Source organism: Aplidium turbinatum, chromosome 2 (genome assembly GCF_918807975.1).
Source record: "Aplidium turbinatum chromosome 2, kaAplTurb1.1, whole genome shotgun sequence".
Lineage (NCBI taxonomy): Eukaryota > Metazoa > Chordata > Ascidiacea > Aplousobranchia > Polyclinidae > Aplidium > Aplidium turbinatum.
The window spans coordinates 7865049-7883210 of record NC_137473.1 but is presented as its reverse complement, the minus strand read 5'-3'; the positions used below and the strand labels follow the sequence as shown (position 1 = coordinate 7883210).

Genomic DNA, 18162 nt, shown 5'->3' with positions numbered 1-18162 from the left:
GGCTCTGCTATTGCAACCGTTTGCTATCATTTACTAATCTATCATCAAGATAGTTTTACAACTTAACGTTTTAAAAAGAAAAACGGCATGAAAAGAGACAAGGAAAAGGCAAAATAAGACAAGGAAAAGGCAAAAAAGAGACAAGGAAAAGGCAAAAAGAAACAAGGAAAAGGCAAAATAAGACAAGGAAAAGGAAGCTTACCATTTCTAAGACCGTTTGTGATTGTTTATTTGTGAACCAACTGAACGACTTGTCGGAATCCATGAAAGTGATCTCTGTACGATGCTGATCTTCTTCTTCTTCATGGACACAATGACAACTTCCACTCCTCGTGAGCAGGCGGGAATATGAAGTAGCTGCAACAGATTTATTTTTTTTCACCTTAACTTAAACAATTAAACATAGTTATATGAATTTAGATGAATCTAATTCTAAAGAATTGCTGTTTAAAGTCTTCCTCTAACACAGACGATCTGTCAATTACTTGCAAACATTCTCACTGGACTCATAGCAAGCATAGAAAACAAACCGGCGTTTAAATGTTGGCTTAGGCATTCGTAAATGCCTTGAGAAACAAAATTGAGATTGAAAACATATCAAAAACCATTTACGACTAAAAATGTTGCCATTATCGAAGCGGCAAGCCAAAACATTGTTAACAAGCGGAAAACGCATTTTGAAAACCAGCAACCGGATTGCACTCAACAAACCTGGAGCAGATTCCTCGTGGTGCATGTTGAAACATTCTAATTACACGCTCATTTGTATAATTATATGCCAATTTGACAAGCAATTCACAATCTCTGTGTCACATGCCAAAAGCTCAATCGAAAAGCTGACAAGACCTGAGCTTTAACTTTCAACTGTTAGTTGGACAAAACATCTTGGCAACTGGTGATGTTAGTCGGATAATTGCGTCCGGTTCAACAGCTTTGTTTATAATCATGCGGGGATAAGCAGGCTATAATCAACTTACTGTACAAACGTGGTAAATAAGGCTCAAAAACACAGTGAAATGACTTGACATCTGTAAACCAAATGCAAAGAAAAGATTTGATTTTGAGTCATGAGAGCGTCGGTGTAACGTCCAAAAGAACGTCGGTTCGAAACGTGATGGTGGTCAGTGGTGGAGATTCAAGGAAAAAAAGTGTGGTGGCATTTTAAACAATTTAGGCCAAGTATGCACACAAGGAAACCAAATATGTCGGAATGGCCCGTTTCGGTGAGTCCGATCCCTATTCAGTGATTTTTTTTTAATTATCGGGTACCGTAGCCTAATTATCATTGCCGTTTTAAGATTAGGGGTTAGGGATAGGGGTTAGAGGTTGGGAACTCACCGAATCGGACTCACCGAATAGTAGCAGACCCAAATATGTACCGATATATCTATTCGAGGAGAAATAATTTTGGTTTCAGCAATTCAAAATGAATTGATAGTTCGGATTGGTATCAATAGGCAATATGATTTAGAAGAAATACATGCCTTAAATGCCCTCTATCTCTTGATTGCTTGCGATGTTGCTCCAAGACACCACAATGGGACTTTGTGAAAAAGGGTTAGAAATGTTACATTGCATTTGTAAACTGTATACTTACGGTCATGTGTATGGGAACCAACACCGGCTACCGAACGCAAAGATTCCGTCATCAGACTTTGATGGGATGGAAAATCTATCATCGACTCTGTGCCGTTCTGCTTGTTTCCGCCAAATAACTTCAGGAACACACTATGTTCTCCAGGCTCCGTGCGTCCAAACCCTCGTAGCAACCCAAATAAAGTAGGCACGACTGTCCCACAGAAAGTCGCTGCAAGGAATACTCAAGATAAAAATGGAATTACAAAATGGAGAACAACGAACTGAAACTCAAAGCAGCTCGGCACTCGGCAGTCCAGGTTCGGATCCACCTTGGTTGATGTTCAACGCTTTTAAAATGGCATTAATACGCTTTTTGTCAGGAGTTAAGCTTATACAGAAAAGCTTTATGTATATCACTAAAAGTACATTTTCAAATATCTTATCATGTCATTTTAGTCATTAATATGTTTAACATAAAAAAAAACATAGGCCTACTAGCTGCAACATAAAAAGAAAGCATTCGGAGTTAAAGCAGAATATCTACTAGCTACCGGCTCGCATGGTACTGCGCAGGTCTGAGTAGTTGGCACGTCTACACTCTACAAATCTAACAAAAAATATACAATGATTTATGTGGTATGGTTAAAAAAGCTGAACAGTTACCTTTTGATAAAGACGAAGAAGCACAAGCTTTAGTATAAGCCTGTAGAGTTTCAAGATAGGTAGATATGATCAACTGTTGGTATCTTTCATCACAGAGACAAGCAACATCACTAAGGAGAATGGCAAGACAGAAGCTATTTCGTTCTTCAATGGGTAGCAGATCTGAAAACATACAGATTAGTGCTTGAAGATTCACAAACATAGTAGTTACTATAGATGTGCGGCAATCTCAAAATTGGGTGACCTTACCAGAGAATGTGTTTATGACGAGGTACGATAAACTTGATTAACTTCAACCAGAATGCGCGGTACATACACTGCGACGCGGTAATGACTTCTTACCCAAATTCACAGTCACTTGAGGGATTGGCAAAATAGAAGAATAAGCTATTCTAGAATAATTTGTCGAATTTAGAATTTCGAATACCTATTCTAGAATAATCTTTTTTAATTTCAGAAAATGTCAAAAAGCTTTGTTTTTATTGTGGTTTTATTGAAGACACATAATTGAAAAGCGGCGACAAAACGAAAAACAACAGTAACTGCCTAGAAGAGCAAGTCTTTGTTGCGATGCGGGAGTGGCTGAATACTTCCTGACAAGATCAAACCACAGCAGGAACTTTTCTATATTTTTGTTCCACCATTCACTTGCATCGCTGTTTGGCACTTTTGCCTTAAGGTACGATCGGATTTCCTCGGCAGCTGACTGTTCGTTGTCGTCGTTACTTGATGCTAAAGTATTTGTCGCTTCAACACCGGAGCATCATCCGTTTCAGTGGATTGCTGCATTGTTGTGGAACTTCCGACGCTAGGTGTAGCGGTAGCCTCACCCAGAGTTGAATTGCGTTCCATGTTTAGTACGATAAAAATAGATGCAAATCCACAGCACAACGGTCTTCCGACGTCCACAAACCGCACTGGTAGAGAGCTGGCTAGCCGTTTTCGCTAAAGCGAAGAGCTATCGCTGAGCCGAATGTAATTGATCAGCGAAAAATCGATAAAAAATTTTGGTAGTCGGAAAAGGAGATTTTTTAACTTCGGTTTGGAAAATTCGATTCGAAACGTCATTTTAATTCGAATAATTAGATATTCGGATTGCAACTATTCGAAATTCTATGTTGCCCATCCCTTCACTCACTTCTTACAGTATTTTTATAATTTAATGTCATTTATTAGGTAATATTTGATGCACAAGTCATATCCTGGTCTGCCTTTCTTCTCTTTTCATTTCTTTTCTCTTTTTATAACTTTTGTAGGCTAGCGCATTTTGCCGTAATGTGTGCGCGAAATAATTCAATTATTTTTTTGACTATTTGAAACAGATTCTTTTCAGGTGAATTTGGAAAATATTTCACAATTGGCGACATTTCGCTTCCACAAAATTTTAAGCATTTGACTCTAAGTCCAGAAGTAGAAGACATAAATCGGTTTCCCCACCAGCTGTGACATTGAATTAGCATTGTCTAATATTTATTTAAGATTTGTAAAAAGTATTAGACACTGTTATTACAATTGGATACGCGTTCCATCATACGCGACTACCGACTATGCCCACGCGCTATTTTACTTGTTGCAAATGTAACAGCCTGTTGTGTTTTTCATTAATTGCGAGAACTCATTGGAGTGCAGTATCTTCTTCTTCTTCAACAGATTGATCATGTTTGATCAGCTGTGATCTCCCTTATGAACTGCCTCCATTTTGTTCTGTCCTTTGTTTTTATTAGTGTTTCCGGTATGCTTTTTATTCCTGTAATTTGCTTGATATTGTCAAAATATTTCATTTTTTGTCGTCCTTTTGTTCGTTTGCCTTGCACCATCCCAGTCAACATTGAATTTTCTAACGAGTTGCTTCTTGCTATGTGTCCGAAATATCTCAATTTTCTGAGGTTAATGTTATTAATCAGACTCCATTTATCGTTTATTTGTTGGGAAACAAATTCATTTGTTTTTCTTTCCATCCAGCTGATGCGTAATAGTCTTCTGTGATACCACGTTTCAAAACTTTTTAACTTTTTCATGTCACGTTTTTTGCATGTCCAAATTTCACGTGTTCTAATTATTAGTAAGATGTTATTTTAGACAAGTGTTCACAGAGGTGAGCAACAAACAATCAAATATTGGCATCTATTTAACTATGCTTCGGTAAGAGTTAGGTTTAATTTAACTACACTAGCACTGTAAGCAATTTCTTTGCACAGCACAACCTCAACAACGGACAAAACAAACAACCAAGTCTCGCGTCATTTAGGTGGAAGTCATCACGCCACAGCGGCATACAGATTGCGTTTTCAAGATGGCATCATAATGGGGTCTGCTACTATTCGGTGAGTCCGATTCGGTGAGTCTGATTCGGTGAGTTCCTAACCTCTAACCCCTAACCTAACCCTAAAACGGCAATGATAATTAGGCTACGGTACCCAATAATTTAAAAAAAAAATTGAAAAAATCCCCCGTTAAGGGATCGGACTCACCGAATCGGACTCACCGAAACGGGCCATTTCGTCATAATGTCATGGAACAATCTTTTGATGCAAATAGACATAACTCAGCAATAACACTACATTTAACATTATAAAAACAAAAAACGAACGTTTTCGGCTAATCATACAGCTCTTTTCAAACCTATAAGAAATTATATTAAAAGAAATACCACTAAGAATCACACAGTATCACAGTAAAAATATTAATCTTTTGGTGTATCCCATAAATATTATATAATTAAGTGTATTTTAACTCTCAGATGAGGTATGTTGGAGTGATGTAAACGAGAGTTGATCGCTTTTATTTGAGCTGTTTGGGACGAGTCTGCTACTATTCGGTGAGTCCGATTTGGTTAGTCCGATTCGGTGAGTTCCTAACCTCTAACCCCTAACCCTAAAACGGCAATGATAATTAGGCTACGGTACCAGATAACTTAAAAAAAAAATTAAAAAAATCCCTGAATAGGGATCGGACTCACCGAAACGGGCCATTCCGATTTGAGGCTGAGGGTCTATTATTTCGGTCGGAATGGCCCGTTTCGGTGAGTCCGATTCGGTGAGTCCGATTCGGTTAGTCCGATTCGGTGAGTCCGATCCCTTAACGGGGGATTTTTTCAATTTTTTTTTTTAATTATGGGGTACCATAGCCTAATTATCATTGCCGTTTTAGGGTTAGGGGTTAGGAGTTAAGGTTAGGGGTTAGAAGTTAGGAACTCACCGAATCAGACTCACCGAATCGGACTCACCGAATCGGACTCACCGAATCGGACTCACCGAATAGTAGCAGACCCTATTTCGGTACACAACTCAATGCCGCGGTCTGAACGACGCAAACACGAATGACGCCATTCCTAGACCACAAGATACGAATGATGCAAGGCCCGGATGCCGCTTAGTTATTTCTTATTGTTTTCACTTGGTGATTAATTTTAGTGAGATATAACCATTAACCAAGCCTTAGCTTTATTTTGTTAAGTGCAAAAAAACAATTTTAATATTTTTCAAAGAAAATGAAGGGGTGTGCCATGTTTAATATTTTTGTTTGTTTAATATTTTTGTGTGTGTAAAAATCGAAAAAGTGCCACAGTGGAAAATGAAATTACTAGGCTACCGTATTGAAAAAAAACATTCTTGTTTATATTTTTGTTTGCCTAAAAAATAAAAATTGAAACTGCTAGTGTAGCAATTTCAATTTTTTACACAAACAAAAATATTAAAATTTTGAAGAGAAGCGCATGATGGCTCATTAATTTACTCTACAAAGTTGACTTCTACTGCAATGTGCGGAGAAACAAAGCAAAATTACCTTTATTTGTACTGCCACTGTTCAGCCAGGTGGCCGCTGGTAGAAACTTTAGTAAGTCGATCAAATATGAAATCACCAGATTTTGATCCTAAAAAAACGAATGCAAACATTTACGAAAAGAAACCTTCGGCATGAACAAGTGTACTCTAACAGTGCAAAACAAGAGTCTAACAAAATTAGCATAAAATATGATCTTCACAACAAGATTCCATTGGACCACGTAACATTCGGTTCAATGTACAGTAGCAGGATATATTCGGCTGCATAGACGAATAGTGAGAGCTTTGGTTCGACATTTGAAAAAGCGTTGGTTCGACACCGCTCAGGAGCATGTAGCCAATAGCCATGTCTTTGACAAGACACTTGAAGGCATCCCTGAAGGTGAACATGTAAATTGGCTTCCTTGCCATCCCGTCTACTTAATATAAATCTTCAACTACCGGGCGTAACCCGGATACAACAAAAAAGCAGAAAACATGACGCATCACTTATTCTTGTTGAAACTACACCTTGCAGACAAAGAAACCTGTTCCAGATTAAGGATTCAGTTGTAATGTATCATATACGTCAAAACTTTCTACTCTGTCGCAGAATTATTATTTGCATCACTTGTTCAGTGTTGTTCATGCACAGGTTGACAACATGCCGTGAGATGAGATCTCGTTCGTAGTAACTTATAATTCCTGTGTGAATACACCGTTTGGCATGTCGTTTTGAAATGTACTGTAATTATAATTTAAATCTTGATTCGCAGAAGCTGTGGAACGTGAATTAGTATTTTTGGAGGATTAAAAATAAGAAGTTTTAGTTTATGAGCGGTTAAAATCTATAGGTCGCTTTGTCAAAAGGAGCATGTTGCCGATGCACCAATACTCAAGCAACATAGACTGTCAGTTACCAGCCGAATGCATCGTAGTCGAAAAAATGTTAAGAGTGAACAGGTTGAGTTCCAAAAACGGACATAAATAAAATGTAGTTGGTAGAAAAACGTTTGAGAAACCCTCTTTTGGAACTCAACTAATTCTTCAATTATAAGTGATGAAGTGGGCGTTGATGTCTCTCAACTTCTGTTCCAGTTCCTTTATGTTCAAACACAATCAATGCATGTTTACTTTAAGAGATGGAACGACCTCCGGGCCTGGCCAAACCTTGGCCACTATTTTTAACTCCGGCTCCGGGTCAGAGGTGTATGTGCAAGCTGTGTGTGTGCCGTGTAGCTGAAGTCACTATTATAACCGAGGATAATTTTTTTTTGTTCATTGCGGTACTGCAGCAATACAAGAATAGGTTACACATTCACATGTTGCCTGTACCATTGGTCAACCCGTACCGCCTAAGAAAATAATCCAATTGTCTGTTTTTTTTTTAAAAAAAAGGTGCAACCAAGCATAACCAACACAAGATATTTAGCAGTACAACAGGTTGTAAATTTGCAACATTGAGTTATGAAGGGTCACTTGAAAGTATTTTTTTGTTTCATTTTCTTCACAAATATTCATTCTACTCTCTCAAAGTCATGTCCTTCCGAAAAATCTTTATTGCATATACTTGCAGCATAGTGAGCTACGGGGAATGTAAGATTGAAAACGGGAACAAGGAAGTCAATAAAAAAATCTTCACTTTGCCAGGTGGATAGAAAACATTACCAAATTTGAAACCTATATACCTAAAAGTTTATTCCTGAATGGATCCTTTCAAAAAATCCTAAACACTACCATGAGGATTGAGGCAAGAGGCATCGTCACGTAGTGAGAGTGGTATACAACCACTCAGTTTGAACGTCAATTATTTGAAGTAGATATCATTAAAGACCAGAGTTTCGATTCTCTGGCCGGAACATCCTGCCTCTGGCCATAATATTGCCTCCGCTGTATCATTAGTTTACTTACTTCCATATCCGACTCTAATAAATAAATTCCTATGGCAATGGTTGCATAATATCGTCTGGGATTTAAAGAGTAAGTAGTTCCTTCTATTTGTGGTCCCATTGCCAGAAGCTTCTTGACCTGGAAAATTTTCAGTTCAAATCAGTTTTGAGATTCAAGCAGAAATTCCGGAAAATAAGTTTATCCACACAACGCTAATCCTTATCATCAACACAAAGAAATTCCCTAATTGCAAGCGAGCATCCAAAGTATTAAATATTGGTTGGCCCATGGCCCTACGTAAAAAACTGAAACATAACGGTTTATCAGCTTTAACAAAAAACAGTTTAAACACATATATATATATGCATTCTTACAATTACAAATTAGTAAATATATATAATGAATTAATTTAAATCCTACATCTTTGGCTTTTCCTTCTTTCTTCTTGGCCAAATTTCTGGCTAATTTAATCACTGTTTTAAAATAAAAATCATCCATCTTGGTTTATGGCAACACTTTCTAAAAACAGCAATAAACAAAACACACAGTGAAACAATTTTGAAGCAAGAAAAAAACATTTCATATTTCCAAAAGTCTTTAGCTATAAAGCTAACAAGATTGTAATAATCCCTAATCTCATGTTGACCTAGTTTATTTTGGTTGCTAAAAAAATGACTATTTTTTTCTTGAAAAAGTACATAATCAGACGAAAGGTTGACATCCTAATATACATATATTGTAAAACAAGTTTACAGTTTAGAATACAATTTGAGTAACTTAAACAACTAGCTACAGACAACCATTCATTGTATTGGCAACCAAGACAACTTATCATTTCTAGCACCAGTTGCAACATTTTTTTCTGATGAAACTAGTGCTAGAAACGCTAATTATACTGATAAACACTCAAACTATTCAGTATTCAAAACAACTTAGTTGAAGATGAAGCTATAATAGCTCAACACTTCATGCGCTGATTTGGGTTGCATGCTTCGAGAATGCGTATAATTATATGCAAAATGTCATAATTTCAACGGCAAGGAAAATCCTTAACTGTCAAGCCTCTGTGAGTACCTTAGAACCACAAGGATTAAGTTTCAAAGGAGGCTTTTGTTGTCCGAAAACAAAATTCATACTGTATTACAAATCAATCCCACCATGCAGTAAAGTGGCACATTGACACTAGCATTGTTTATTATCTTGGCATGCCTATTGGGTCCACATCTCGTAAGTACAGACACGTACGTCAACACCGGGGCACCGGTGATTTATTGTATATATGTATAATATTACTTTTAGTGTTTTTCGAGTAAAATGCATTTTACTGATTACTTGCTTGGTGACAACAAGAAAACATAATTAATTAGTGTATATATGTCACTGGATCTAATCTATAGTACCATACAGTTGGTAGTACTTTAAATTATTGTCAACTTGGGCAAATGCCAAATTGTTTCATCGACCAAGGTGGTGGTTTCAGTCAAACCAAACGGGAGTCTGCTAACAGAGTAAACCACAATTTTAAAATGGGACATTAACTTAGCATTGCTGACGTTTATAATTTTATTTGCTTGTACTTTTTTTACTGGCAACTAGCATATTGGTACATTTTAAATACATGTATATTTGTATATATTATATACTGTATCATATAAAAACTTTTTATTTAAATTGTTTAACACACACTTCCGAATGAAAAGTATTGACCTACAAAGCTAAAAAACAAAAAATTCATGATAATAGTTTTAGAGATAACCATTGTTATAAGCTTAGAATTAATAAACCTTTATAACAAAATTATACGTGTAGCAATGTATTGCAATCACTGACCAAGCAACCATAAATAAAATACACTAACTCGGATTAGCGTATAAATACCCAGTGCCACAGTGAGGGTGCCGACTGCCGACGTGTCTACACTTACATGTAGTGCTGCTGCTTGCAATTTGTATACAAGAGAATGTTTGCAATTTAAGCATCATGGTTTCACTGATTGACTATACAAACAGTTATAATGTAAAAAATGAGTAAAAAGCTTTTCATACATAAGCCAGCTGTTGCTGTCTTAAAAACCACTACAAGGTCAAGCTGAGCAAAATCATATCCTGCACAACAGGCATTAAATAATAAATGAAACAGATAGTAAACACATTTTATTTTTAAGATATTGTATCAGATACTATATTGATAAAATAAACAATCAAGACAACCATTTAATTCCTGCCAAAAATTATTTCTTCAAATTCAACCATAGTTTATTCTGCTTAATCAAACCATTTGTTGCCAGTGCTATAATCCAATAGTTATTAAACCTGTAAATTTTTTAAAACAATTTCTATGGAAGGTAGTATACACCCTTAACTAAGCCAAAAGAGCAGAGAAAAATTATTCAACAATTAATAATGAAATTGTATATATAGAAGGTACTGGATTTTCTATCTTAGTTAAACAACCGGACATTGTTTCACTTTCACTAAAAACATTAAGAGTAGCCTGTACTTTGCCACAGGCAATAAGACGAATTATATAATATGATCTTTTGATGTAAAGGTACCGTAACTGAAACGTTACATTATTTCACAAAACTTATATTAATTAACATTAGTAAACAATTTGGCAACTGTGAATAGTTCCTTAATCGTGTTACAATTAGACGGTTGACACTAAATCCGAATTTTTATTGCGAGATTTTAGAAACGTTGAATTAAAATGCTGCACGCTAAATGCATGGTAAATGATGGTAAAATCTGCATAAGTCAATTTATTTTCAACTTAGATGAATTTATAATACAATTTTGGTAGAGAGGTGATTTTTTAAACCATGGACAAATAAAACCTAACAACCAGACAGCATTTAACATAGCAACATGAAAATAAACTAAAAATTAAAAACGTTTTCGGCCATACTCATGTTAGCCCTTTTAAAGTAACCAACTGATTGACAATGTTCTTCATAAATTGAAATTACAGAACTGATCTATATACACAAAAATCGAAAAAATAAACCTAGTGTTTTTTCCTAGGCAATTAAGCGTCATGTGATTATACCTTTCCTCTGCCTTGCCGTTTCATTCTTATGCGCTTCTTTTTTTTGATTTTTGAGTATGTAAAGCAGTGCCGTAATTTCAATTTATGAAAAGCATCAGTCAGTTGTTTACTTAAAAAGGCCTAACATGAGTATGGCCAAAATTTTTTTGTAATTTTTAGTTTATTTTCATGTTATTATGTTAAATGCTGTCTGGTTGTTATGTTAGGTTTCATTTGTCAGATGAATTTGGCAAAAATGTTTGAATGCATGAAAAGAAAAAACATGGCAAAACAATTTTGCATTTAATCAAATCTGCCTGTGTTAGAAAAGAACAAGCCATCAATCAGACATTCTTCAAATCTTATATGTAGTATAATGTACATCGGAATGGCCCGTTTCGGTGAGTCCGATCCCTTAACGGGGGATTTTTAAAATTTTTTTTTAAATTATCGGGTACCGCAGCCTAATTATCATTGCCGTTTTAGGGTTAGGGGTTAGAGCTGTGGTTCCCAACCGGGGTGCCGCGGCACCTTGGGGTGCCATTTGCAATGCTCAAGGGTGCCGCGAGATATTGAGATATTGCAATACTGCGGCCTATTCTTTATCTTAATTTTAACCCGTTACGTGCGTAATTTATTTATTTCTAACCGAGTTTCAGTGCGTATTAAGTTTTGCGTCTCCCAGTCATTCCCGGCTCCCTTCTGGGGAGTCGTTTAGTGGGAAAGTCGCTGGCGGTAAGTAGATAATCCGCGGTATGCCTTTGTTTTCTCGCCGAGGAAAAACAGCGCGAAAGATATTTTAACGCGTTGCTGTTCTTTCCATAAAAACGTTTGAAACTCATCATTATTGCAGGTTTCATGATTTTATTTTGCGAAGAAATCGAGAAATCCATTTCTCTGGACTCTCATATTGTTTTGAATCTTAAAGAAGAATTAATTGACATTCGTAACGATGGAAATTTTAAGCTTATGCACAAGCAGATGCCTCTCGACGAGTTCTGGATAAAAATTGAAAATGAATATCCTTGCGTTAGAAAGAAAGCTAATTGTGCTTTTGCTGCAGTTTTCCACGTCATACCTATGTGAAAGTGGATTTTCCCAATTATCGAACATACAAACGAGAACGAATGCTTATAGTCGAGAAAGAAATGCGGGTGGCTTTATCGAATAGTGCCCCCAGATATTAGGGGACTTTGTGCAAGAAGTCAAGCCCAAATTTCACACTGACTTTTGAATAAATATATATTATACATTTATTTACGCGCGCTTTAGCCTACTGCACAGTTAGAAGGCGAATTGCTATGGCAAAAACAGCTGTGACATCACTTACAACGGTGTGGAAACAGAGGTCAATTGGTAAATAAACAAAATTAAGATTGCTGCGAACTCTTAATTTTGTTGCCATTGCTGCGAACTCTCGTTTTCCTAATTGCCACATATGAATGTGAAATTTGGACATGCAAAAAAACGTGACATAAAAAGTTAAAAAGTTTTGAAATGTGGTGTCATAGAAGACTATTAGGCCTACGCATCAGCTTGATGGAAAGAAAAACAAATGAATTTTTTTCCCAACAAAAATACGATAAATGGAGTCTGATTAACAACATTAACCTCAGAAATATTTCGGACACATAGCACGAAGCAACTCGTTGGAAAATTCAAATTTGACTGGAATGGTGCAAGGCGAAAGGACGGTAAAAAATGAAATATTTTGACAATATCAAGCAAATTACGGGAATAAAAAGCATGCTGGAAGCACTAATAAAAACAAAAGACAGAACAAAATGGAGGCAGTTCATATGGGAGATCACAGCTGATCAAACATGTTCAATTTGTTAAAGATATTATACTGTACAACTCATTCTGTGTTGTTTTATGCAGTTATTTGAAATACAAAAACCTCATAAAATTGATCCAGTTTTGCCACAAACTATTTATCTCTTTGATAAGGTGCCGCAAAGCCAAAAAGGTTGGGAACCACTGGGTTAGAGGTTAGGAACTCACCGAATCGGACTCACCGAATAGTAGTAGATCCAGTATACATATACCATAACAGTACCAACCATAGGCGCCTAACTATTTTTTTGGCCGTGGGGGCGAAAGCGTGTTTCACCAGCAGCAACGTAAATTCAGCGAAATGTCATGCAGATGGATGACGTAATTATGTCGTCACACTAGAATTGCTTTTATTGCCACACTCGGAGTTATCGCTACGTTCGACCTACTGTTAATTATTATAAACAAAACTCGACCAAAACACATGCGTCTGCGTTGGCTAGCGGTTGATGGACTGCGATTCTTTAAGCTAAGCACAACATAAAGTTTAGCAACGAACTAGATTTATTAGCATGAAACAAGAGACGAAAAGGTTTACTAAAAGGTATTGTCTGTAAATGGAATGAAAATACTAACTTGATCATACGCTTGAAAATATACCTGTTGCAAGCAAAATCATTCATGTTTACATCAATTCAACAGCACGTCACGTTGAATAAATTTAAAAGTTGCTGACATCCGTAAACAGCCCTTGAAAAATAGTTACGGAGAGACGTTTGATTAAGTTTTCGACTTGACATTGCTCCCTTTTCACTACAATATCGCAACTTATGGCTGACCAGCTTTCAAGTTCCAATTCGCTGTAATACGCCCGTTTTCGTGTTGCAGATGAAACAAAAGATGCGCATATTCCACGCCTTTGATCAGGTTTCTATGGCAACGGTCGTGTGTGCGCCATGCAGTTTGCGCGAGTCCATTGTTGCGTTGATTATGCCACGTGTGCGCAATGCGGTTTGCACCAGCCCTTGTTACGTTGGTTAGTGGTTACCTCGGGCCGAGACTTCAAGTTCATATTCACAGCAAGCGATTCACTGCCGCGACAATTCTCTGCAGAGGTTTCGACTTTCGAAAGCGACATCGAGTCTGTTTGCATGCGCATAAAGCTAAACGCACGCTGCGTCAACGTAGCAAATTATGTTGTTTTTGGGTGCATTCAACATCTTATGACATTGAATCGACGCAATATGGTAGATTTTTGCTATATCTCAGGCAGCAAAATCAGTCATTTTACATTGATTCAACGTCTGCAGACGTTAAATCAATGTAAAAATGACAGATTTTTTTGTCTGGTGTGGGATTGTAGCATCGCTACTCCTTCTAGTGATAATTTAGCGCGAAGCTGTTGCGGTTTGCATTTAAAAATGTTTTCCTGCTGCCGATCGCTAGTTCATCTATTGTTTTATGTATCAATGCAGCATAAAAAGTTGCTCCCACGCATAAATATGCGTGGGGGCCTGGCCCCCACGCCCCCACGGGTTAGGCGCCTATGGTACCAACACAACACATCATAAAAGTATAGGGGATAGGGATTCATATAATGAAATAACTGCAAAAACCTTAAAATAGAAAATGAGGTGGTTTTATAAACCAGCATAAATAGCTATCGGTACATATGTTTTTGACATGATTGCCCTTGTATTGAATGTGTAGCAGGGTCAAAAAAATAACAAAAAGCTTTTTTTGATATTGTACCTATTTTTTCTGTACACAAGAAAATTGAAGTAGATAGAGCATAAGCATCAAATATTTACATGCTTCAGCCAAAGTCTGTTATTGACTATGACTGAAACCATGTTGGTTTAACAAAAAAAACTTTTTCAAAAACAGACCAAATTTCAATGTTTTTACTGATTATATTAAGGGACAACACAAACACTAATTAATATCCAAATACAGTAGAAATAATATGCATTAAATGGGCTGAGTTTAAATCAATTTGAACAGAAGTTTAAAATGAAAGTGATGTAACAATCAACATCCCTAATCCATACAACTAATGAAAAAGTCCTAAAAGATATCACCAATCACACAGAAACAATTGGTTAAATCACAAAATGACCTGTTTCGAAGAGGCTGATTGGGAGAAATCTCTATTCGGAGACAGCTTTTTTCAGAGAAAACCGATTCGATGATTTCTTAAATCCACTGACGGCTTCTGTTTATTTACAAAATTTCTAGGGATCTTTTGGGTAGATGATTTTTGTGTTTACCTTCCTATAGTATATATATACTGATAAAAACAAGAAAGTTATTGTTTCAGTGAGGTAGATGTATATTAGCTGATCTCTGGCTCGCATAGACTATAGCAATATCTAGCATCCTAAGAACTTGAGACATTTTCACTTACGGTACTATCATCACAAAACAATGTTTGACAACTGTTTTATTTTTTTCGCTGAGACGTAATTTTTTTTAACCTCTAATACCTTGTCCGCCTCGATAGCTCATTGGGTTAGAGCGTGACCATAACTGAAGAAACTTCAAGATCAAGCGGCACTGATTCGACTCTCGGAGTGTGTGCTTGAGCAACATACTCTAAGTACTGCTCTTCGTTTAGCGGCACCTAATAGATGGAATAATTCCCCGACAACAACACTTCAACAATCAAAAATTTCACTGATGTTAATCTTGGTAACCGGCCCTGTGTCAAAAGCTTCTGCAAGTATGTGATACTACTAGGAATAACCTATCAAGGCTTTGTCAGAACCAGGATAAATATTCAAATACAACCAACCAAAAGCAAATTCCTTAGAAATTGAATAAACAGATGCCGCTGTAAGATTTTACAAATTTCCGAAAAAGGTATTCTCGAAAAAATGCTGTCTCCGAATTGGATTCTCCGAATAGTAATACACTGGCAAAATCATGAGTGTGTAGACATATAACTGCCAGAAAATGACTTTGGATTAGTAATTAATTTCATATAGCTTGAAAACTACACCAAGTCATGTAACTTGTTTGACTCAAGTTGTGATAACTGCAAAGTTAAATAGAAAATGGCTGTCTAATTTCCAAATAAAACCTCAATCCAAATATTGTTGCAAGTCTAAAGACATTGCTGAAAATTGAATCAAGCTGTTCAGTGTTCACCAGGCATTTAGTTACATAACATGATGCGACTGATGCGTTCTACTGGAGCAAATTAAGCTGAACTATTATCATACAAGATGTATTATATAAATCTAAGTACTTTTATTCCCACGTTTTGTCAATCAGACACAACTGACTTCTTCAGGGGGCTAGACCAGGTAATGGTTACCTGTCTAGCACGGCAAAACACAGGACCATGTTGCTGAAATCAACTAAACACTACCTAAAGTAGATTGTCACTATATAAATCTAGTGATAGTTTAGCTTAATTTGCACAAGTAGAACGCATCATGTTATTTAACCCGAAGAAATTATCAGGCAGTTGCAATTGCTGTGAAAATAAAATAGATTCGGTTAGAATTGTGAGACAAACAACTGAGCTCTCTTAAAACTTTAACATGTGTGTAAACACACATCATCTTACAGTTAGACTACGGTACAAAAATTATGAAAGTTACTTGACCCAAAATGCACATGATTTACCAATAACTTAAGACTGTAACAAGACCAGGAGCTTCGGGGGAAACTACAACAAGCCGTGTGTCATCAACCCACATAAGATTCACTAAGCTTGGATTTCTATGAACAGCGTTTAACAAATTTCCAGTTTGAACATCCCAAACTATCACCTTTTTCTGGTCACCACTCGATATCATGATGTCTCTGCGCAGCTTAATGCATCTTACCACTCCAATATGCTCATGCAGATTATGAATGCATTTTCCGAGCCAGTTCCACACACATATACAACTGTCAGCAGATCCAGATACAATAAACTCTTCATTAAAATCAATGCAGTACACATCATCGTTGTGGCCCACTAAAGTTTGAGTACATTCACCAGATGACATCTGCCAAATTTTGATAACTTTGTCTCCGCCACCGCTCACTACATACTGATCATTCATTTTACAGCAGTGCACCACTTCTGTATGACCCAATAACGTGTAAACTGATATTCCCCGTTCGGTGTCCCATACCCGAATAGATTCGTCCCATGCTGTCGTAACCGCATACTTTCCATGACAGTAAAGACTTACTAATTCATCAGTGTGACCTATTAGCACATACAGGCACTTTCCGTTCATAACATTCCAAATTCGTAATGTTTTGTTGTCATATCCAGACACAGCTTTATTGCCGTCAAAGTGCAGAAATCGCACAGGTGTTGCTTCGCCTTCAGTTACAGTAAGCTGTCCCAAACATTTTCCAGTACTGATGTTAAAGATACGAATAATCCCATCTGCGCATCCAGTAAGAAGAAGGTTATTTTTTATTTTGAGGCAAGTGACGGCATCAGAATGATGATTGAACACATGGAGTAATTTTCCTGTTGAAACATCCCAAAGTACGACCAATCTGTCATCACTGCCTGATGCAAGGATATTGCCAGAACAATCTAAACATGTGATTCGATCTTTGTGACCACGCATGGGAGGCAAAACTACATACCTTCCTTTTGCCCAATTATCATAAAGATGAGAAGCACGTATAAAGATATCTTTCCACTTACAAATGGGAGGAAGATCTTTGCAAGTATGAACAGCTGGATAAAATGTAGGAGATGTAAGGTTAGTTTGAGGAGTTAATGTCGGAGGTGTTGAAGTAAAGAGTTCTTGAGGTTGAGATGAGCCTTCTCCAAAATGCAACCATTGTCGCCTACGGCATAAAGCTTTCCAAAGACTACTTGAATTTGTTCTTTCTCGCCACTCAATGCTGCAACATGCAGCTCGTGATAGTTCTTGAGGGGTAAGGTAGGAAAATATTCTGTCAACAATCTCACGAGGAATAAATGGTACAAAATCGACAGCTAACAACTGACGAGTGTCACTATACAACATCTGAAGTTGTTTCGGTTTGCATTTCAGCAAAAGGTGTTTCAGAACAAAATCTTGATTGTTCTTATCCAGATGAGTAAACTTTGATAATATATCCTTTATGTCATCTTCACAGTTTGTCATTGTTACTACCATGGATCAAATTAGACACCACTCAATAAACCAATCTTACTTTGTTTTACACAACAATCTGACACTTGAAACAAGGTAATTTTTTAGTAAAATTTATATATATACCGTATATAATATAATATTGTTAACCGTATCTGTCACTGCTTCCTTTTGGCGGCAAGAGTTACTGGCCGAGACCATCAGGTCTACGTCTCTCTTATTGCTAATTACTCCGTCGGCTTATATCAAATAACAACGGGGTAATTCCATGTCAAATCATCCAGGCCAGTTTGGCATAGCCGCCAAATAAGTTGCTACTTTGTGTGTTTAAAGAAATCTTCACTCTGATTTCAAGGGTAAAATTT

General features: G+C 36.8%; 2 protein-coding genes across 2 annotated transcripts in view; both read right to left on the bottom strand.

Annotated features, from left to right (window-relative positions):
- LOC145788286 (phosphatidylinositol 4-kinase alpha-like) overlaps nucleotides 1-8393 on the bottom strand; it is a 38241-nt gene extending 29848 nt beyond the window's left edge. Inside the window, 6 exon segments of the mRNA XM_082600067.1 lie at nucleotides 203-357; nucleotides 1598-1807; nucleotides 2242-2403; nucleotides 6028-6115; nucleotides 7917-8033; nucleotides 8316-8393. Coding sequence (XP_082456193.1) covers nucleotides 203-357; nucleotides 1598-1807; nucleotides 2242-2403; nucleotides 6028-6115; nucleotides 7917-8033; nucleotides 8316-8393 — 810 coding nt within the window.
- Nucleotides 8394-16327: 7934 nt separating this feature from the next.
- On the bottom strand, nucleotides 16328-17809 carry LOC145765478 (uncharacterized). Its single transcript, XM_082577305.1, has one exon. It carries the CDS (start codon nucleotides 17807-17809, stop codon nucleotides 16328-16330), a length of 1482 nt encoding a protein of 493 aa, XP_082433431.1.
- Nucleotides 17810-18162: the final 353 nt, after the last annotated feature.